We start from the raw sequence: 23,970 nt of genomic DNA on the forward strand, positions 1-23,970 counted from the left end.
ACTCCAGTCTGGCTTGTTTCCCATGACGTTGTTCTTGTCAAGGTCAACAGGACTTCTGTGTCACTGAATCCAGGGGACGTTTTCAGTTCTCCACTTTGTCACCTCTCAGCAGCATTTGATGATCATTGACCCCTTTTTGATTTTTGAAATCCTCTTTCCATGAGTTCATTACTACATTTTTATGTTTTTCTTCTGTTTTCTCCTCCATGCTCTCCTATACCAGTTCTTCTTTTTTTCAACCAGTTGTAAAATAGTGAAGATTCCCAGGGCTCAGTCCTAAAGCTTTTTTCTCCCTCTGAATTTTTTTCTGTAGCGATAGCATCTACTCCCATGGTTTCTATTACAGTACTTTTGCTGTGACTCCTGTGAGCCTTCCTTGTGACTCCCAAACCTCTACAGGAGGGACCTCTTGAGGATAAGAGGTAATTTAGGTTTCATACAGGTAACTCAGCTCTTTATCTTCACAGGTAGGCTGCTTTGGGGTAATAAGATTTTGGATAGAGACCCATAATATAGTGAAGAGAGCAAGAGTGCTAGGACTGACACTTACTTTGGGGGAAAGAACACTACCAGTTCCCACATAACATTTCACTGATATTTGCACTTTTTTGTCATTGTGTATCTACGGGGAAATTTTTTGAGAGTACATGCCTGATATGTGTCGCTATTAACATTGTACACATTATTATGCTCGCATGAATAGGAACTTCTAGGTATATTTTTTTCTTTTGCCCATGATTTTGTTTAATTTCCACATCTGCACTTTATAAAGATGCTAAAGCTCAAGAAAGTTTAGTAACTTGTCCAAGATCACAGAAGTTACTAACTGGGGTATAGGTGACAAATCCCAGACCATTTGAGGCCTCAGTTACAAAGTTGCAGATTTCAGCTGTAATCTACACGGGTTCTTCCATCTCTGAATAACCTGTGCTCCTATGCAGTTGCTAATTACTCACCTAAGATATAATCTCTGATCTAAATATTTAGTAGATAATGTGTTATGATGATCCATTTAATAATAACTAGAAATTTCAGGAATTAATAGGTGGTGGAATAGAAAATAAATTCTTAAAGTAGTGTCAGATTAGTTTAGTGCTTGGTATATAGCCATGTGCCATTTAATGATGGGCTGCATTCTGAAAAAGGCATCGTTAGGCTCTTTGGTCATTGTGCACAAACATCCTAAAGTGCACTCACACAGACCTACGTGGTGTAGCCTACTGTGCACCTGGCAGTATGGTATAGCCTCCTGCTTCTACAGTGCAATCCTGTACAGCATGTTACTGTACAAAACAATACGAAGTTAAATCAAACACGAGAAAAGGATGTAATCAAGAGATGCAGTAAACATGAGATGTATGAGGCTACTGCTGGGATAACATGGCACACAGTTTTACAAAAATCTCTTTTTTTCAATAAGTAAAGCACTCGAAAATGATGAAAAGTATAAGTATAGTAAATACTAAGTCAGTGATTAGTCACACTTGCCATCATTATCAAATAGTATGTACTGCATATAATTGTGTGTGCTGTATTTTTTATGACTGGCAACATGATAGGTTTGTTTGCACTAACATCACCAAAATTATATGAGTGATGCTTTGTACCGCAAAGTTAGGGCAACTACAACGTCACTAGGTGATAGGAATTCTTCGGCTCTGTTATGGTTTTATGGAACTGCCATCGTATATGTGGTCCATCACTGACCTGGATGTTGTTATTTGGGCATGACTGTAAAATACAGTAACACTTTATTCTGCTTACAGGTATGTGTGGCACAGAGTAGTTCCCCCTTGTTAGCAGGGGATAATTTCCAAGACCCCCCCAAAGATGTCTGAAATTTGGATAGTACCCAATCCTATGTATTCTATTTTTCCCTATGCATTCACAACTATAGTAAAGTTTAATTTATAGATTAGACCCAGTGAGAGATTAACAACTAATAATAAAATAGAACAATTATAACAATATACTAATAAAAGTTATATGAATATTGTCTCTCCCTCTAGTAATTCTTATATTTTTCAGTCTAAACCTGTTCATGAGTCTGTGTAACCACCCCTGACTTGTAGTAAAAAGTCAGTGACATCCTGTCTTGGGGTCACTCCTTTCAGGGGGTCTGTTGCTGAAGTCTTTGCATGAACTCAGTGCTTTCTGGAGAAACAGGCTGCTGTCAGTTGGGCACATTTTTTGTTCATATCTTCAACTCACAAAGTTAATGCTTTTTTCCATGTTCACTGAGCACTTACCATGCACTGTGGCCTTAGCTTTTGCACTTTGAGTTGTGACAGCCAAACTAGCACAAATTTAACTTTCTTCACAATTTCGTGGATAGATTTGTAAGGACGGTTGAGCATACCAACCTAAGTGTATGATTTTTTTCCTTAAATCAAGAACTTTCACTTTTTCACTTAAAGGAAGCACTTTACAGCTTCTGTTTGGCATAATCTAAATTGCCAGCATCACTACTCTTGAACTTTGGGGTCATTTTTAAGTAAAGTAAGGGTTACTTGAAAACAAGCGCTGCAATGACATGACAGTTGAAATGATCACCATTTCAGCCACCAAGTCACTAACATGCTGGCAGCAGAGACGGCATGAGGTGCTGGGCAAGATTCATGTCCCATGTGGACACGTCCCAGAGTGGGTGGTGCAAGGTTTTACAATATCACACTACTCTGAACGGCTTGCTGTTAAAAACTTAGGAGTTGTTTATTTCAGAAATTTTGCATTTAATGTTTCCATACAGTGCCTGGCCATAGAGAAATGAAACAGAAAGCAGAAACACAGATAAGGGGCAGGGGTACTACTACATTTAAGATCAGTAGCAACAGTCACTTCAAACATAAGTTACAAGGTAGTCGTGATATCGAATACCATAGGCAATTCTGCTAGAATGTTTTCATGAGGATTTGTAGGTAGTTACTTTTCAGCATTTCCCCCTACAGCAAACTGAAGCCTATTATTTCTCTAAGTACTTGGGTTGCAGTAAATAATTGCCAGTGTGGTAGTGCCTCTCTTCCCACAATGTCAGCAAAAACATTTTCATTCAGAGACTGTCTCAGTTCAGTGCATTTTCTTTCTGTCAGCTCCTTTTCTTTGCTGTATAAAAATTGCTGTGATAAAAAACCTGAATAGACACCCCGGCTGGTGTGGCTCAGTGACCCTTTGCTTGAACCTGTGAAGCAAAGGGTCACTAGTTCAATTCCCAGTTGGGGCACATGCCTGGGTTGCAGTCCAGGTCCCCAGTGGGGGCCACATGAGAGGCAACCACACATTGATGTTTCTCTCTCTCTCTTTCTCCTTCCCTTCTCCTCTCTAAAAATAAATAAATAAAATATTTTTAAAAATTGCTGTGATCAAAATAGCTGTCATTGGCCTCTGAAGCTTTGTTTTGTTTTTAGCTTTCTTTAGAACTTAAAAGAGAAATAGGAAGACAATGTAGATTAACACCTATCTGAGAAATTCCAAAATTAGAGATGGCCATTTGGTTTGCATGATTCATAATATTTTCAAATTAGGATCATACCATTCCAAACAGACTTTTAGGCTATTCTAAAATAATAATTTATTTAAAACTGCTGGATAGATAGACATTGGTGATGTCTTTTCCAAAGAGGAGTGCTTCCGTGATTTCTCTCTTCTCTAAGAGACTGATACGGGCAGTATAACGCCATCATTTCTCATTCCTTAAACCCACATAACCTGAAGCTTAGATTCCTCAGTGCTTCTAATTATTCTAGGTCAGGCCTAAAGTAATCAAACACAGCAGCTCTTGAGATATCTGAATTTGAGAGAGGTCAGCACTGTGTTGGGAGTACTTTAAAATTTGACTAGCTCTCCGGCATCTCGTAATCACTTCGAAATAAACTTCTAGATACATCCATGAAATTCTGCATTTTAGAAACCCTGAGGTTATTATTCACCTGCTTTATTCAGTTCTCCACTGGTCTAGGTATACTAAAGCTTTTACCAAATCTAGTGCTAAAAATTCAGAGTATGCAGAAAAGCCAACGCCACTGTCAAAGAAATGAAATTAAAACTGTAATTGATTATAAAATTGGATGCTGCAGAGTAAAAAGAAGTGCATTTGAAAAACCAGTGAATGTTAGTTGTTGCAGTCTTTTTGGAAAGTAGTGTAACATTATGTATCATATATCTTTTAAAACTGTGTACCCTTTGACCTAGAAATTTCACTGACTAAAATCTGTCTTGAAGAAATCATCAACTACTCAGGCAAATATTTACATTGTTTAATACAATAGGCAGTTGAGTAGAGCAAGTACAGACTTTGAAGCCAGGTTGCTTCAATTCAAATCCTGGTTCTTCTGCTTACTGCTAGTGTAGATTTGCTTAATTTCCATATGTTTCCCAGTTTCTCCATCTGTAAACTAATGAATAGTTTCCTACTCATAGACTTCGTGTACGGAGATAATAGTAATCCCCTCTAGTACCTGTTGGCCATTACAGCAATGCTGTCTAATAAGTTGCCCCCAAACTCAGTGGCATACAGTGAACATTTATTTCTTAGTCATACATCCATAGGTGAGTTGGGATTCTGCTTTTCTAGGGTAGGCTTGGCTCCAGGCCATGGGTTTGGTTCAGATGGGTTACAATGTCATTTATTCTCCTGGGATCTGTGTACTACCAGGGATCTGTTCTTCCCCAAGCAGTGTCTAAAGTGCAAGAACTCCAACTGCACACTATATTGTTGATTATCTATTACCATTCCCCACCCCCTTTATTCCCCTCTGCCCTACACCTCCCCTCTCACACACATTCCCCCCACCCTTAGTTCATATCCATGGGTCATATATATAGGTTCTTTGGCTTCTCCATTTCCTATACTATTCTTAGCCTCCCCTGTCTATTTTATACCTACCATTTATGCTTCTTATTCCCTGTACCTTTTCCCCTATTCCTGCTGATAACCCTCCCTGTGATCTCCATTTCTGGGATTCTGTTCCTGTTCTAATTGTTAGCTTAGTTTCTGGGTTTTTTTTTTTTAGGTTCAGTTGTTGACAGTTGTGAGTTTGTTGTCATTTTACTGTTCCTAGTTTTGATTTTCTTCTTTTTCTTAGGTAAGTCCCTTTAACATTTCATATTATAAGGGCTTGGTGATGATGAACTCCTTTAACTTGACCTGATCTGAGAAGCACTTTATCTTCCCTTCTAGTCTAAGTGAAAGCTTTGCTGGATAGAGTAGTCTTGGATGTAGGTCCTTGCCTTTCATGACTTGGAATACTTCTTCCCAGCCTCTTCTTGCTTACAAGGTTTCTTTTGAGAAATCAGCTGACAGTCTTATGGAAACTGCTTTGTAGGTAACTGTCTCCTTTCCTCTTGCTGCTTTTAAAGTTCTCTCCTTTTCTTTAATCTTGGGTAATGTAATCATGATGTGCCTTGGTGTGTGCTTCCTTGGGTCCACCTTGTTTGGGACTCTGAGCTTCCTGTATTTCCTAGAAGTCTATTTCCTTGGCCAGATTGGAGTTCTTCTTCATTATTGTTTCAAGTAAGTTTTCGATTTCTTGCTGTTTTTCTCCTTATGGCACCCCCATGAATCATGGGTGTTGGAATGTTCAAAGTTGTCCCAGAGGTTCCTAAGGCTCTCCTCCTTTTATTTGAATTCTTGTTTCTTAATTCTGTTCTGGTTGAATGTTTATTTCTTCCTTCTGCTCCAAGTTGTTGATTTGAGTCCCAGTTTCCTTCCCTTCACTGTTGGTTCCCTGTACATTTCTCTTCATTTCCTTTGCATAGCCTTCACTTTTTCCTCCATTTTGCAGTCACACTCAACCATTTCTGTGAGCATCCTGATCACCAGTGTTTTGAACTCTGCATCTGATAGGTGCCAACCTATCTCTTCATCATTTAGTTCTGTTTTGGAGCTTTGACCTGTCCTTTCATTAGGGCCATATTTGTGTGTGTGTGTGTGTGTGTGTGTGTGTGTGTGAGCACAATTGTTATGTTTTAAAGGGCAGAGCCTTAGGTATTCTCAGGGCAGGGCCACCCAGGTCACTGCATTGTGGTGCTATATGTGGGGGAGGGGGTCTAAGAGGGAACAATGCCATCTGCTGGTTTCTCAGCTGGCTTTCATTCACTTCCCCTGCTACCTCAGGGCCCAAGCAAATTGGGCCCTTTTGGTGCTGATTCCTGGGTGGGTGGGTTTGTGTATATTCTAGGACCCTGTGGGTCTCTCCACCAAACTCTCCTGTGAGCTTGGATTTTTTGCCTGTCAACACAGCCCCCACCGGTTTTTACCGCCAGAGGTTTAGAGCCTTTATTTCCCTGGGCTGCAACCCTGTGTTTCGCAGTCTGTTTCACTCCCCAGTTGTTCTCCCAGTTCATCCCCATGCAAATTTGGGACAGTGTGGTCCACCAGCTGCCATCTTGCCAGTTCCACTCCTTTAGATGCTGCTTTGCCATGTGTCCTCTCCACCCTGGCTGCCCAGCTGCCCAGCTGCCGGCTGTGCCATTCCTATTTTCCTGAATGAATGTTTCTTTAACTCTTTGGTTGTTGAACTTCCATACAGTTTGATTTTCTGGCAGTTTTGGTTATTTTTTGTTTTTATATTTGTTGTTGTGTTTCTTTTGGTTGTGTGAGGAGGCAAAATATATCTATATATGCCTCCATCTTGGCTGGAAGTCCAGTTGCACACTTTTTGCATTGCATCTAATAACAGATTGGCCAAAGCAAGTCATATGGCCAACCCAAACATCAGTGAGGCAGGGAAAATTGGACAGGGGGTAGGAATGAATATTTGTAATCCAAGTTGCAACATATTTTTGATTTTGCCCACTATCCATTCTCTGTTGTAGCCACTCAGCTGTGCAATTACAGCATGAAAGCACCTTTAGACAATACATCAATGAACAGTGTGGTTATGTTCCACTAAGACTGTACTTACAAAATCAGGTGGCAGTCTGGATTTATTGCATGGCTTGTAGTTTTCCAACCCTAACCCATTTGCTGCACCAGATCGTAGATTTTTAAAGTGAAGATCAAGTAAATTAATATATGGAAAGAGTTAAGAACAATTGGTACCAAGCAGTACTAATAAGTATTGGTTCTCATTAATAGTGGGGTTTTTTTAGTATTATTATAGCCCAATATTAGAAATAATAAAAATTTCCAACAATAGAGACAAGGTTCAATAAATTATGGCACACCAGTACTGTTAAATGTTTTACATCCATTTAAATATATACTTTTAAATATCAAGACCATTTATTAGCTTAGGAACATATTTATAGTATGTTAAGTGGAAGAGATAAATGATATTTATATGACCCCAGGTATTTTTCTTAAAAGATAATATATTTTACATATTTACATACATGGAAAAATATAGGAAAGAAGTACACCACACTGCATGATTTATTTTTTTACATAATTCTTTTTTGTCTTTTTATTGAAATATACTTGATATATAACCTTTTATTAGTTTTAGGAATATTATATGATTTGATATATGTGTATATTTTGAGATTATTACCACAGTAAGTTTAGTTAACATCCATCTACCCACATAGTAATAAGTATTTTTCTTGTCATGAGAATTTTTAAGATCTACTATCTTAGCAACTTTCACATATTCAAAACAGTATTGTTAACTGTATTGTATATTATATCCCCAGGCTATTTATCTTATAAAATTATATAATTATTGTCCATTTTTTTCTACTGACTTTTACAACATGTTTAGAAGTAATCTGGATGCAAAAATACTAGAGTTAAAGTTATTGACATCTAACCCCAAATATGACTTTACCCATTTCTTTAGATAAATTTTAGATATTTGTAGCAATAATATCTAAATAGTAATTTTGAAAACTGTGCTAGCTGTGGAAAATAACCATAAATATGAAGAAACCACTTAATCGGGTAAAAATATACTGCTATTATGACACATGCAGACAAACCTTATTTGGAATGGATCCTATCTTCATTAAAGAGTGCCTAAGTACTAGTTAGGAGGCTATTTGAAAACCATTAAGAAGAATATCTAAATGTACCAAATTTAAACTGTCCTACTGATAATTTTCACAAATATAAAAAGACAACTATGATTATCCAAGAAAAATGGGAAAAGAACTTTTATATCATTCCAAACAAAGAAAACCTTAATTTATATAAGTGAAAAATAATGATGCCCTGGCCTGTGTGGCTCAGTTGGTGGGAGCATTGTTCCCTGACTGAAGGGTTGCAGTTCTGATTCCCACCCTGGGTGCATAGGATCTGGTCTGGGCGTGTATGGGAGGCAATCAATCCATGTTTTTTTCTCACATCACTGTTTCTCTCTCTCTCTCTCTCCCTGCCCTCTGCCCCGTTCCTTTCTCCCTTCTTCTTTCTCTAAAAGCAATGAAAAAAAGTGTCCTCAGGTAAGGATAAAAAAATTTTCTAAGAAAGTAAAGGTTATAAAAATGAACACACTCCTCCATTTGTCTTAAGCGTGAAAATGCTTTTTTATCACAAAACTTTAGGGAAGAATTCCTTGTCAAAGGGCATTATTGGTCAGATTTTTAGCATTCATCTTTTTAACAGGTAAATTTTCACATTTTTAGGGAGAATTCTAGTTATCTCTGATCTAAATTTTAAAGGTTTTATTTGCATGAGCATATTCTTTGTTTTGATTTTATTGAAACTCTAGAATTAAAGTCACAACAGGGAGCAGATAATTTTCACATTTTCTCAGAATCCTGATTCATATTTCTTATGCTTATAGATTGACAGCATCAAAAATGCAAGAACACCTAGGGAATTAGTTGTGTGGGGTGATCCTTAAGCCTGTGGCTGGTTTCAATAGTAACTATTTCAATGTGGTATGAAAGCATGTAAAAAATGCTCAATACATATATATATATATTGTGGGAATACATATATATATATAGTTTATATATATAAACATATATATTTTTCATTTATTATACATACATATATATGTATGTATGTACATATATATGTGTATATATACACATACACAATATATACATACATACATATATACATATATATGTACATACATACATATATATGTATGTATAATAAATGAAAAAAATAAGCTTTCAAAACAATATATCTGGTATATTCCCCATTTTGCTTTATAAAAAAGTCACCAACAGTAGAAACAACAAGGAAATAAACTAAAATAGCAGGTTTTTTTGTTGTTTTTTTTTTTAAATATCAGTTTTGAGATTTAGCTATCTCACAATGTCAAGGATGGTGTGATTCTGGATGATTTCTATTTTTCATCTCTATGACACAGATTTTCTATAATGACTATGTACTACTTTTTTAATAGGAAAAAATGACATTTGTATATAGGTGCTCAGAATATCTATTTAAAAATATATCTCTAGGATCTACAAGTCTCCTAATTGCTTTAAAATTTTTTTACTGTGAAATATATAATTCATATAGACTTATTTAAAATATATAAGCATAATTTAAGTTATAATTAGAAAGCAAGTGACCATGTAAGTACAACTTGGGTTAAGAAATAAAGTTTTTCTAGTACCTTTGCTGACTCCCATGTACCCCTCTCCAGTAAAGGGTTAATTTTAACATGTTCCAAACTTCTATGACAATCATTTATGTGCTATTTGAGGTAGTTAAGCGCTGATCATGTCTGTCTAAAATGTTTGATATTCATTGCTCTGTTGAACTTGACAGAACAGAGGCATACAACATGTATTTCACTGACTAGCATCTTTCGGCATTATGTTGAGATTTATCCACACTGATCCGGATAGCCACAGTTTGTTCATTTTCTTTGTTGTGGAATGTTCCACTGTTTGATTTTTCTATTAAGCAATTTACTTCATTTTATACACAATCGATATATGAATTTTTAAATGGATACATTTCTCTTCAAGTTGTAGGAAAAAACACATAATGTAGAGCCACAATCTCTGCCTGACTCTATGAGAGACACTGTGTCTCAGCTTGCATCCATTGTTTCTGGAACTCATGGACTCAGGAAGTTTGGGAGAGACAATAAGAACATATAGTTCAACCATATGCTGATATGATATGAGGCTTAGAATGATTAAACAGCTTTGGCCCTGAGTTGGTTGTTCCAGGAGGAAGTGTAAAGACATAACATGGGAAATGTCATAGAATTCCCTGGGGGTATGTATGCAACTTTAGTTCTTAGCCAGTAAAAAATGACTTTTCCCACCAAAAGTTGAAGTCTGTAATCCTCTCTTTGCTGCTGTTTTAGACGACACATCCCAGGCACATGTTTAAGAGAGCTGCAAGGCCTAGAAAACAGATCAAAGCCATCCCAGGGTTAAATAAAAGAGAAGGTACACAGAAGGCTTTTAATGAACAAGCAGACAGCTAGCATTTTACAGAGCATCTGGGAGGCAGGTGTAGCCTCTATTAGCACTCTACATAAAAGGAACATTAGCATTCTCAACAGCAAATGAAAATAACTCAGTCACCGGATTCTTCAACATCCCAGTGTGAAAAGACGGGGTTAAGAAAACTAAGTGTTCCAGTTTTCTACTGCTACATAACAAACTGTCCCAAAACTTAATGGCTTACAACAATAATTTATGTCTTTTGTGGTTCTGAGGGTTGACTGCACTCAACTGGTCAGTTACTTCAGGTTTTGCATGCATTTGTGACTAGGGCTGGAGTTACATAATGAAGGGCTGACTGGGTTGGACCTGAAGATGGCTTCTTCACTCACATGTTCAGCCCCTTAGCTGGAATGCCTGGAACAACCTCATGTGGCTAGCCATACTTCTTCAGAGTATGTGCTCAGGGTAGTCAGGCTTCTTACACGACTGTTGACTTCCCACTGACCAAGCTGGAAGCTGCGTCATTTCTGCTGCACTCTTTTGTTTACACAGGGCCACCTCAGTTTTACATCAGGGCATGAATACCAGGAGGCATGGTTCACTGAGGGGTCATCTTTGGAGACTAGCTAACACTCTAGAATAGGATCAGCAAAGCAGTGCAGGGTCTCTGGATGAGGAGAAAAGCAATGTGGAGGACCCAGCCAGAACAGAGACAGTTTTCTTGGTCTTTTTGATTAAAGGTTTTTCTTCTTCTTTAGTGGGGAAGAAATGGAACTTGCAATTAAAATCCATTAATGGTGTGTTGTTGTGTATATGTTAAAGTTGACTGCATATAGTTCTAATTCCATTATCATAGGCTCAGTAACAGTTAACTGATCTTTAGCTTAAACACACAAAGTCCTAAGTAAAAGAACTACTTGAGATGTGGTTATAGATATATTTCTGAATAAGAGTCACATCATCATATTATCTCAGGTAAGATTCTGGCACCAAGAATGGGCAAATCAGGTGTCCATTTTCTCCTTTTAGTTGGCCAGTGGCACCACACTGTGTCTAAAACTTACTAAAACATACAATAGCCACATGCAAATCTTACATGGGAATCCTAGTTGGCGCTTAAATTCACTAACAATTCATTTACTAAAATAAAGTTGAGCTGCATTTTTACCTAAACTTGGAGATTAAAAAGCATGGTCCCTTTAAACTCCAGATTCTAAAGCATATTTTAGGGCAAAATATATTTGGAGTAGCTACTTATAAGGTTATACAACCTAATTAATATAATGTAATTTTCAACACAGTTTAGAATCTTGGAGTATCCAGAGGCTGACTAACTGATTATAACTTAGAATAAATTTGATCATTGTAAAAGGATTATAAAGAAGAAATTAATTTTAGTTACTATTCTGTGAGGTTAATGAAGGAGGCTGCTAGGTTCCAAGGCTTCCTTTCCCCGTATTCATTTGTAAGACTTTGAGGAAAAGTGGCATTTAAATAATGAAACTTAACCTCATTCTGATACAAGAGAGAAGCAGATGTGTATGTTCAAATACTAGGGTGGCTAGAGAAGAGGTGGGACACACTGTTTACCTCTTTGTAACAACATTCTGCCTTTATATCATTGAAAAGACTGTGGTTGCTCAGGAAATATGGTCCAAAAGAAGCTACTATTTCTATGACCTGAGAGTCAGAGTGGGGATTCTATTCCCATTGGTTGGGCCCCTGCTATAGATTTCCAGTAGCCCTAGAGGGAGCAACTTTAATTTAAAAATACAACAGTTTGGGGCTCTGGCTGGGTAGCTTGGTTAGAGCATTGCCCCCCATATGCGTTGGGGGTTCAGTCCTGGGTCTAGGGCACATACAAGAATCAATCAATGAATGCACTAATAAGTGGAACAACAAATTGATGTTTCTCTCTCAAAAATCAATAAATAAAAGTTTTTTAAAAGAATAGAACAGGGAACAGACTTCCGCCAAGATGGAGGCGTAGGTGGAAGCACTGTACCTCCTCGCACAACCAAGTTTAAAAACAACAAAGTTTTAGCAACAAAAACGCAGCCAAACCACAGAAAATTGAACTATACGGAAGTCTGATAACAACGAACCCATCAGCCAAACTGATAAGAGGGGCAGAGCCAGCGCCAGAGCCAGAGCGGGGTCGGGCAGGAAAGATCCACCGGACCGACCCAGGCGCGTGACCCAGGTGCACGCCAGCAGCCCTGAGCAGATCCCAGGTGTGGAGAAGCGGGCCGACCCACTGAGGGCTGACCTTGGTCACACATTTGTGCGCAGATAAACTGGTGAAGGAGCGAGCAGTGAGACGGACTGAGCAGGCCCCAGCGGCGGGAAGCAGCCGAGGGGACCTCCATTGTCCCTCTCTGACCCCGCCCCCACATACAGCATCACAGACCAGCGACCTGGGCGGCCCTGCCCTGGTGAACATGTAAGATTCCGCTCCTCATACGTAACAGGCACGAACAGATCAAAACATGGCTCAAGAACAACTCAGAGCCCCAGAGGCGATAAATCTGAGTAATGAAGAAATAGCCAAAGTTTCAGATACACAGTTCAAAACACTGGTGATCAGGATGCTCATAGAACTGGTTGATTTTAGTCACAAATTAGAGGAACATATGAAGGCTAAACTAATGGAAATGAATGGAAATGCACAGGAAACCAATAGTAATGGAAAGGAAACTGGGATTCAAATCAAAGGAGTGGACCAGAAAGAGGAAAAAAAATGACCAAATAGAAAAGGATGAAGAAACAAGAATAAAGGAGAATTTCCCCAATCTGGCAAAGGAAATAGACTTCCAGGAAATCCAGGAAGCTCAGAGAGTCCCAAAGAAGTTGGACCCAAGAAGGAACACACCAAGGCACATCATAATTGCATTAGCCAAGATTAAAATGAAGGAGAGAATTCTAGAAGCAGCAAGAGCTAAGGGGACAGTCACCTACAAAGGAGTTCCCATCAGACTGTCAGTGGATTTCTCAAAAGAGACCTCACAGGCAAGAAGGGGCTGGAAAGAAGCATTCCAAGTCGTGAAATCTAAAGACCTACATCCAAGATTGCTCTATCCAGCAAAACTTTCATTTAGAATGGAAGAGCAGATAAAGTGCTTCTCAGATAAGATCACATTTAAGGAGTTCATCATCACCAAGCCCTTATTATATGAAATGTGAAAGGGACTTACCTAAGAAAAAGAAGATAAAAAAGATGAACAGTGAAAGGACAGCAAACTCAGTTATTAAGAACCACACGTAAAACAAAAGCAAACTAAGAGGACAGCTAGATCAGGAGCAGAACCATAGAAAGGAAGATCATATGGAGGGTTAGTAACAGGGGAGTGGGAGAAGGAGAAGGGGAGAGAAGATACAGAAAATAAGTAGCATAGATGGTAGGTAGAAAATAGATGGGAGGAGGGCAAGATTAGTAGGGGAAATATAGAATCTAAAGAACTTGAGACACGAGGTAATAAACTAAAGGGGGGGAATGGTGGGGAGGGGTGTGCAGGGTGGAGGGGAATGAAGTGGGGAATAGAACAACTGTAATGGCATAATCAATAAAATATACTTAAAAAAAGGAATACAACAGGAGAAAAGACAAAGATGGCAGCATAGGTAAACAGGGTCACACAACCACCTCAAGATTACAATTAAAATAGAAAACAGCCATCACTAAGAACCATCAGAAATCAAGTTGAATGGTATAAAGAAACCACATCCATCTAGACTGGTAGGAGGGGCAGAGACGAGGAACAAGCTGGTTCTACTTCCACAGGTGGTGGCTAAAAATTTGGGAGAGCTATCTCAAGAAAAAGGAGTCCTAGCCCCATACCAGGCCCCCCACCCAGCGTTCCAGTGCCAGGAAGATGTAAGTCCCCATAAATTCTTGCTGCAAAAATTAGCTGGTATTGAGTCAGTAGAAGAAACTTTTGAAGTTCCAAGTAGTTCCTCTTAAAGAACCCACACACAGACTTACTCAGACTCCCTCCTGAGCTCCAGCGCCAGAGTAGCACTTTGAAAGGCACCAGTGCCATACAGGGAGAAAGAGAAAGTGTCTGGCATCAAGGCAAGAGCTGGGGGACAGCTTTCTCTCAGACAGGGAGGCAGGCCATTCTCCCTTTCTGATCCTTCCTTCTACAAAGCCACAGAACTGACAGACTGGTGCCATATCTGAGACTCCATCAAAGTAGCTAACACTGTTTGTCCTGCCCTGGAGATCCCCAGAGACTCTTCCCCTCCCAATTTACAGGCCCACCCAAGCTGTTTTTCCATATGAAAGGCTGGTTTTGGCTCATGCTTCATAACTTCTTAAACCCTATCATACAAGCAGCAGCTGGCCTCAGTGAGCCCCAGGTCCTGCACAAGCAGCAGCCGGCCTAGATTCACAGCTTGGCTTGTCTGGAAATCCCCAAGCCCAGCACAAGTATGAGCCATCTCAGATTGCCTTAGCTCAGGCAGGGTGGCCCCAAGCAAAACACAGGCGGGTGCTGACCTTCACCTGCACCACCACGATACCCCAGAGCCTGCATATCCAGGGGACAGCTACAGACCACATCAGAGCACCACCACCTGCCCCTGCACAGCTGACCCTCCATGACCTTGTGGCTGACCCCCTTTCAGACCACACTCATTTAAATGCTCCCAGGAACTTACTGCATGATCTCATATCGGGCCCTTCCTGTGGTGTGTGTCTGCCCTTTTTTGTCAATTCTCCAGTACCTTTTACCTCCTTTTGGCTGCCATTTTTACTCAGGGCAAAAGTTCCCAGTGGCTTCCAGGGTGGGCATTTGTCCTCTGCCTCTTGCAAAGGTGCTATATCCCGACCATGTCACAGTCTCTGAATTCAGGTTCTCATAGTTACACACACAAGTCCACAATTTGCCCTAAGCAACAGCCCTCTTCCCTTCAGGAAGGCATGGCTATTAACTTGCCAATGTTATGCAGTGTATCTTAAACTTTTAGGGGACCTTCTGTCTGTACCCCCTTATGGTTTCATCATTTGTATCTTTTCTACCTCCAGTGATTTTTCTTTATTTATAATAAGATATTACTACTAATGTACTGTAATTATAAAGAACTGCACCTAATTGTTATTTCCAGACAGGTTATATTTTTATGATTAGCAGTATTATGCTTTAAAGGCTAATTTAAAATAAAATGATAGTATCATGTATATTTGATTCTTTCAACCCCATAATTTTTTGTTTTTATTTTATCATGTAACCATAATACTGGATTTCTCAACCTGAGCACTATTGACATTGGGCCAGGTAATTCTTTGTGTTGATGTTGTTGTTGAGGGGGGTGACTTTACTGTGCACTGTAGGATGTTGAGCAGCATCTCCATCCTGTACCTGCAGGATTCCAGTAGCACTCCCCAGCTGTGAAACAAACACTGTCTCCAGAGATTGCCAAGAGCTCCCTAGGAGACAAAGTAGATTCCACTTGAGGGTCATGGTCACAGTATATTTACTAAAGTCCTTACCATGCTGTTCAGGGTCATACTTTGGAATACAGCAGTGTATCAGCAGTAGGTAGGCACAAAATCAGTGGAATAGAAATGTTTCTAGGCAGTATTTTGGATAGTTCAATAGGTCAATATAAATAAAAACTGGAAACATTTTAGTGAGTGCCAGACAGGGCAATAAAATTAGTTAATAGCTACACATGTCGTTTATGGCTGTTTTTCATCAATCACTATTTTAAATATGAAGCAGCAGGATCTATAGATGTTAGAACACACACTGAAGGCCCTTGTACTGTTTTATGTTACAGCAAAGTCACAGTGATTTTCCATGGCATGCAGGACTGAAAATGTGTTTCACTCCTTTTGTCATTATGTCTACAACAGGTGATCTCCGGTGCCCTGCTGGGAATGTCATCAATCTAACTTCCTCTCCAAAATTTTTGGCATTCTGTATCATGACGAGCACTCAGTGTGCAAGCCAATTCACAGGATGTTTTTCAGTTTAAACATATGCCAGAGAAAAAATTTAAATGTAGCTATTTGAGTTATATAGAAAAGCAAAAAGATTTTTATTTATTAAATTGGATTTATTAAATTTATTAAAAGTCCTAACTTCCAATATCTATTAAACTTACTATGTGTTACAAAGCATTTTATGCTTGTTTTATTGAACATTTGTACAAAAACCTGAATAAAAATTATTGATGGAGAATCTGAAGCACAATTGACATCACTAGACTTTCTGAGATGGGTGTCCAGAGGGAGGGAGGTAAGGTAGGTCCACATTTTGAACACCGGCTGAGAAACCCTGCTCATCAGGTGAGACTGTGTTTTCTTTACTCAGCGACTTATTCCTGCTGTAGAGCAGAGCAAGAAGAGGAAGAAAGAATATAGTGTCAAGTCATCCCTGATTCTTTTACTAAATGAGTTGAGATTAATCTTGTTTTAAAACCTTGTCTCAAAAAAAATCATGTCATAAAAGTCCTACAGGAGAACATAGGCAGGAAGATCTCAGAGATTCCACACAGCAATATTTTCATCGACATGTCCCCTACAGCAACAGATATAAAGGAGAGCATAAACAAATGGGAGCTCATCAAAATAAAAAGTTTCTTCATGGCTAAAGAAAACAGCATTAAAATGAAAAGAGAACCAACCGTATAGGAAAACATATTTGCCAATGATGCTTCAGACAGAGGTTTGATCTCCAAAATATGTAGAGAACTTATATGAGTCCACTCTAGATAGATACACAACCCAATTAAAAAATGGGCAAAGGACTTGAACACTTTTCCAAGAAGGATATACAAAGGGTCCAGAGACATATGAAAAGATGCTCAGCATCACTAGCCATCAGAGAAATGCACAGTAAAACCACAGCGAGAAACCACTTCATGCTAGTGAGCTTGGCCATCATAAACAATATGTGTTGGAGAGGATGTGGAGAAAAGGGAACCCTAGTGCACTGTTGGTGGGAATGCAGACTGGTGCAGCCATTGTGGAAACCAGTATGGAATTTCCTCAGAAAACTAAAAAAGGAATTTGCCTTTTGACCCAGCAGTTCCTACTGGGAACTACTGGGATTATATCCTAAGAACCCAAAACACCAATTCAGAAGAACCTATGCACCCCAATTGTCATAGCAGCACAATTTACAATAACCAAGTGTTGGAAGCAACCTAAGTGCCCATCAGTAAATGAATGGATCAAAAAACTGTGGTACACAATGAAATTCTATGCAGCAGCAAGAAAGAAGGAACTCCTACCCTTTGCAACAGCCTGGATGGAACTGGAAAGCATTATGCTAAGTGAAATAAGCCAGGCGGTGAGGGACAAAGGCCATATGATCTCACTTATAGGTGGAACCTAATCAACAAAACAAACAAGCAAGCAAAATATAACCAGAGACATTGAAATTAAGAACATACTGACAGAAAGCAGAGAGGAGGTGGGAAAAAAGGGAAGGGTTTTCAGGAACATGTACAAAGGACACTTGGACAAAGCCAAAGACGGGTAGGATCAAGGATGGGGAGTGGGGATGGCTGGGGTTGCTGGGGAACGATGGGGTAAAATGGAGAAAACTGTACTTGAACAGCAATCAAATTAAAAATAAATAATTACATACATATATACATATACATATACATATACATATACATATACATATACATATACATATATATAAATACTATCAAACCAGGAAAAAATCATGTAAAATATTAACTTAATACAAGATTGGACTTTTAAAAGTAAAATTATATCATGCTATGATCCTTCACGTTACACTTTTAACTATTTTAGTGGTACTTGTGTGGTAGATTTATTATGTGTTTTTCCCTAACTGGAGATGTGTTGAAAGTGCCTAAGGCAGTACTTGGCACATAGTAGACAATCAGTAAATAGTTGCAGAATGAATGTGTGGGTGGGGAGTGTCTTGGTGTGACAGTTTGTCTTATTGTACAATATAAACATTTTTAAAGCAGGAGAGAAAAAATATACAAAAGAAGGGATGTACCCATCACCCAGCTTGAACAATTATTAACTCACAGACAACCTTGTTTCAACCGTATTCTCCATACTTTTCCCTTCCCATATTACTTGGAAGCAAATTCCAGATATAGCAATTCTTTGATAAATATTTCAATATCTATCTTTAAAAGATTAGGACTTTTTTCTTTAAACATTGCCACAGACCTGCCCTGGTTGGTGTGTCTCACTGGATTGAGTGCTGGCCTGTGAACCAAAGGGTAGCTGGTTCGATTCCCAATCAGGGCACATGCCTGGGTTGCAGACCAGGTCCCTAGTAGGGGGTGTGAGAGGTAACTACACATCCATGTTTCTCTCCCTGTCTTTCTCCTTCCTTCTTCCTCTCTCCAAAAATAAATAAATAAAATCTTTAAAATAAAGAAACAATAATAACAACAACAACAAAAAACATCGCCACAGATCCTTAGCATACCTGTTGAATAAAATATTAAAAGAATTCCTTAATATTATCAGGTATCATATCAGTCTTCAAATTTTTAATTATCTCATAAATACCACCCTCCATATATTTTTATTTGAATCAGACTTAAAAAAGATCCATATATTTTTAAAAATTCACATATTGTGATTATTTGATCTATTTCTTAAATATTTTTAATCATTAGCTTTTCCCCATCCTCTTTTTTTTCCCCCTTATAATTTATTTGTTGAAGAAACTGGGTTGCGTGTTGCTGCGTTTCCCACAGCCTAGAGTTTGCTGATTGTATCCTAATAGTGTCACTTACGTAAGTGTCACTTAGGTTCCTCTGTCTCCTGTATTTCCTGTAAACTGGTAGTTGGGGCTAAAGGCTTGATCAGATTCAGATTCAGTTTTCTTCTTGGCAGGTGCAAAAAAGAATAATGGCCGCATTATTGGCTTTTCGCTTAGTGCCTTGCATATTGATTTAGCTAACATTTACTGAGTATTTTTCTATGTGCCTAGGAATGTACTTACTTTCTATAGGTATTATGTCATTTAATTATATTTAAGCCTCATAATTCTATTACATATTCATTTCTATCTGCTGACCAGACCTCTTATTAGAGCTGGCTTTTTTCCTTTTTATTGCATTTATTGGGGTGACACTGGTTAATAAACTTATACAGGTTTCAAGTGCACAGTTCTACAACACATCATCTGTATGCTGTGTTGTGTGTTCACCACCCCAAGTCTGTTTCCATTACCATTTATTCCCCCTATAACTCTTCTACCTTCCTCCCTCAACCTTCCCCCTGCCCCAGCAGTCACTGCTCTGTTTTCTGTGTCCATGAGTTCCCCCCTCTCTCCCTCTTTTATTTTTTTCTCAATTTCTCCACCCCTCCTACCCAACAGCTGTCAGCCTGCTCTCTATCTATGAGTCTGTTTCTGTTTTGCTTGTTAGTGCATTTTGTTCATTAGATTCCCCATATGAGTGAAATCATATGGTACTTGTTTTTCTCTGACTGGCTTATTTCAGGGCCAAGTAATTTCAAATGTCTTTCAAACAAACCTTTTGGTATACACCCCCAATGTTGTTTATGTGATTGAATTAGAAATTGTCTGAATTTTCTTTTCACTGGACTCATTTAGACTATACAAAAATACCTTGCATTAAAGGCATTTTTATACAAATTAATAAAATTATTTTAATAAAAATAAAATAATGAAGTTTAATGACCTATTATTTAACTGTGAATTTGTTGCCCTTATGCTTTTGGTAATGGGATTCACCATCTGTTAACTTTACAAAGACTGATATCTAAACCATAAGTAAGGCCAACAGAATTCAGTACCTCCTGAGTCTTCTTTCCTTTGCACTCATTGTCTTATGTAGGTGTACTTTTATGTCTTTTTCGTCTCTTTGTGCTCTCATTGTATGTTCACAGCACTCACAGGATCCTACTGTTGCCCTGCCTAAGAAACTGGCTTGTGATTTTAAAAGCAAAACTAGCTTTTCATTGTTTGTTTGTTTGCATATCTTTAATTTTTTTCTGCCCAGTTTTTCCCACAGTCCTAATTCTGTTTATAAAACCAGACCATTGGATCTTCAGACTCAAAAAAGAAATGTTAAATTATCTTGACTAACAATCTTGAAGATTAAACTGTTTTTTTTCTCAATAATTTTATTTAGTTATTTTTCAAGTACAGTTTTTTGCCTGTTTTTCCCATCCCAGCCCCCCCCCCCCCATGCTCCCCACCTCCCTCCCATTTCCCCCCCCCCCCCCCCAGTTCTCATCCCTGTGTTCTTCATATTTGCTTCTCCAAATTCCTTCCCTTTTTCCCCCTTAAATTTCCTTCCCTCTCCCCTCTGGTCACTGTCCCCTTGTTCTCTATTTCATTGTCTTTGTTTTTATTCTGCTTGTTTGTTTTGTTGTTTAGCTTCCTGTTAAAGGTGAGATCATATGGTATTTGTCCCTCAACACCTGGCTTACTTCACTCAGCATAATGCTCTCCAGTTCCATCCATGTTGTTGCAAAGGGTAGGAGCTCCTTCTTTCTCTCTGCTGCATGGAATTCCATTGTGTAAATGAATGGATCAAGATTAAACTGTTTGATAGGTGCTTTGTTGACTCCAAAAAGGAATATACCTGTCCAAAAGGAATATACCTGTGGTTAATGGGGCCCAAATTTATAATTGGGGCCCAAATTTATAATTTTTCCCCTATCAGGAAAAAGCCTCAGACTGAGCTGCCAGCCTCTTTGCACTGAGTTGCTGCTACCTGAGCTGTACCTCATAAAGGACTTCCTGGAATCATATTTTGACCAATGGGTTCAGACTTGCCCCGTCCAATTGGAGCTACACAGCTATATCCTCATTTGCATCTTTACTGACTATTCACAGCAGTTCCATTAGAACCAATCAGGACTTGGGATTCCAAGCAGTCAGAGCAGTGCTATTTGAACCAATGAAACTGCAAATTTGGATTTCTCCTTTGCATAAAAGTGGACTAATCCAGGACCAGGGCAAGCACATTCTCTATATAAGCCATGCCCCGTCCCTTTTCAGAGGGCAGGGGCATGTACTTTTGATTTCCACTGGTTGCTATGTTTCCCTGGTTTGCAAACTTTTCACCTGAATACAGTTTCTCCTTTTACTGTACCCCAGATGGGGACACCTATTGGCTTTAGATTGGTGGCAGCAATCTTTTGTTGACAGGTTGATGGAGAAAAGGTACCAACTGTCCTAAGTTGCAGTTGGATAATAGAGCACTGGGAGCAAAACAATGCAGAGAGGGTCCTATTTTGCAGCTTTACAAACTGACTTGCAAGGAGTAAAGTATTCTTTATACAGCTTAACCTCTCTTCGCCAATAATTTCTCCTTTAATAGTTGCTTGACATTCTCAGCTTTGCAGAATATCTATTAGGTGAAGCATTTAGTTGGTTAAATAGAAGGAACATAAGGCATTAGTGAATACAATAGGGAAGTAGGAATTTGATTTCTTATTCTGGTTGTACCTCACTGTGAAGCATTTGGCAACTGGCCAAATTCTTTATTCTTACTTTTTAAAAACACAGTTATTTTTAGCATAATTGTCCATAAAGAACTTCAAGGTTCATATTGAGTCTTCTGTAAGTTTGTAGTAAATAGAAATTGTGTCTCTCTTTACCTGATATTATAGGGTGTCCAGGGTGGCATGGTGCACGTGCTTGTGCTTAATAAGTAGCTTTCAATGCTGGTGGTATTTGAAAGGTTATACATTTTAAAGGGTATTTTGTTCCCCTTTTCCTTGGCAGGACTAAGGAGCTTCCTTTTCTAAGACCAGTACTGTTTGAACTCAGTGAAAGTACACTTTGTTCTAGGAGAATTGCCATATGAAAGCCTAGAATATATATTGAGTTCTTCAAGAAGGGGGGAAAATTGTGTTCTAGGACAGTAGATGTTGATTTGGTGCTGAATGAATGATTATGTGCTTTTGTACTCACAGGCTCGCTTCTCACATGTGCGGATGAAATATCTTTTCTTTTCCTGGTTGGCAGTTTTTGTTGGAAGCTGGATTATTTATGTGCAATACTCCACCTATACAGAACTATGCAGAGGAAAGGACTGTAAGAAAATAATAGTAAGTATATTTTCCAGTATATAGAAAAAACTAGATTAATAAGTCATACTGATAACATTATAGTTACTACTTATGTGTGTAATAATTTTAAAAGGGGAAAGTTAATTTGACCTTAGAGTTGTGCTTCTCAGTATTTTGATATGGACAAGTTAGTGGCAATACTCCCCACTTTGGAAAAAATCTAATATTCAGAAGTCTAAATATATAATACAGACTAGTATGAGAACATTTCCATTACAAGGAGGGATTTTTATTTTTCAAATATACTTTAAATTTAGTTTAATCAGATGGGATTTTTAATGTCTAGAGTATGAAAGCGTTATGTACAGGAAACCTTCCAGACCCCATATTTTGAATAGATGGAGTCATTCTCAAATACCAGAAATTTATCTGAAAAGCATATACATTTTTTATCATTTAATTTCTATCCTAATGTTTGGCTATATTTTAGGAAGATGACTCAATCAGTCTAAGATTTCTAGTAGTAATTAAATTTCTAGTAGTAATTTCTAGTAGTTGGTTTCATAGCACTTATAGAGGGTCTGGTACAAATAACGCCCCTTTTTTATTACAAAATCATAAGCATATAATTCCGTAACATAACAATGTCACACTCAAACACACCATATGACATTTTAGGTGAAATGTTCAAATTAAAACTATAAATTATACACCCCTATTATTACCCTACCAACCACACCCGAGGAGGCCTTACTTCCGCCCGACCCTGTATTTTAAATGTTTGAGGATAAGTAAATTTAACACCTTGTTTTCTGCTAATATATTCAGATGTGAATAATATTTAAACATTTCTTCTGAGAATTATATTTTTGCTAACAATGATTGTTGGGATTGCAATTATTATAACATTAAAGATTCTATAATTATTGAGTGGTTACTCTTAACCCAAGCCAGTGGTGCTAGGTATGTCCATATAGCAAGGGACCAGACATCCTGACCTTAACAAACTTATATGAGGGAAGAAAATGAATAATTACAGCAAGGTAAAGTAAATATTACAGTAACAAGTGTCATAGGAACATAATATAGGAGGACCTGAGCTTTCTGAAATTCTCAGAAAATAAAAATCAATTTAACTCTAGGTATTCTATCAGTCAGTATTTAAAAAAATTATCCTACAGGAGTATTATAGCCTCGGAACTAGGCAAGGGATGAATTGCTAAATAATATAAGAAGTATAAGAAGCAGGGGGATTAATTAGCAAAGGAGAGTCCAGATCAAGGTTCAAAGATATCAATCTTATGTCCATTCCAATTGGTCATTCTAGATCCTTGAGGAAGTTTAAGGTAGGGGAAACCTCCGGGGCCAGGCAATGTTCTGGGTACTTTACATGGCCACTAATAGTTATCATAATGCTATGAAAGCCCCCCCATCCAAGCCCATTTTACAAATACAGAAATGTGACTCAGAGAGAAGAATTTGCCTGTGATGGTGGAGCCAGAATTTGATCCTAATTCCTCTATATAAAGCTCATACTCTCCTACCCTATGTCAGAAAAGACTGACAAGGAAAGCTGAAGTTTCATAAAGCTAACAAAAACCCCTACAAAACTCGCCTTCAATGAACAAGAAAGAAACAGAAGTTTTACTATCAACTAGAATAACATA

The 23,970-nt window shown here is 38.3% G+C and overlaps 1 protein-coding gene across 1 annotated transcript in view; it reads left to right on the forward strand.

Moving 5' to 3' along the window:
- Positions 1–23,970, forward strand: part of DIPK1A (divergent protein kinase domain 1A) — a 120,524-nt gene that overhangs the window by 71,233 nt on the left and 25,321 nt on the right. The window contains exon 2 of the mRNA XM_037162027.2: positions 22,208–22,342. Within this exon, the coding sequence (XP_037017922.1) occupies positions 22,208–22,342 (135 nt within the window). The remainder of the gene's footprint in view (positions 1–22,207; positions 22,343–23,970) is intronic.

This window comes from Artibeus jamaicensis, unplaced genomic scaffold (assembly GCF_021234435.1).
Source record: "Artibeus jamaicensis isolate MK-2021 breed Jamaican fruit bat unplaced genomic scaffold, CSHL_Jam_final contig_482, whole genome shotgun sequence".
Classification (NCBI taxonomy): domain Eukaryota; kingdom Metazoa; phylum Chordata; class Mammalia; order Chiroptera; family Phyllostomidae; genus Artibeus; species Artibeus jamaicensis.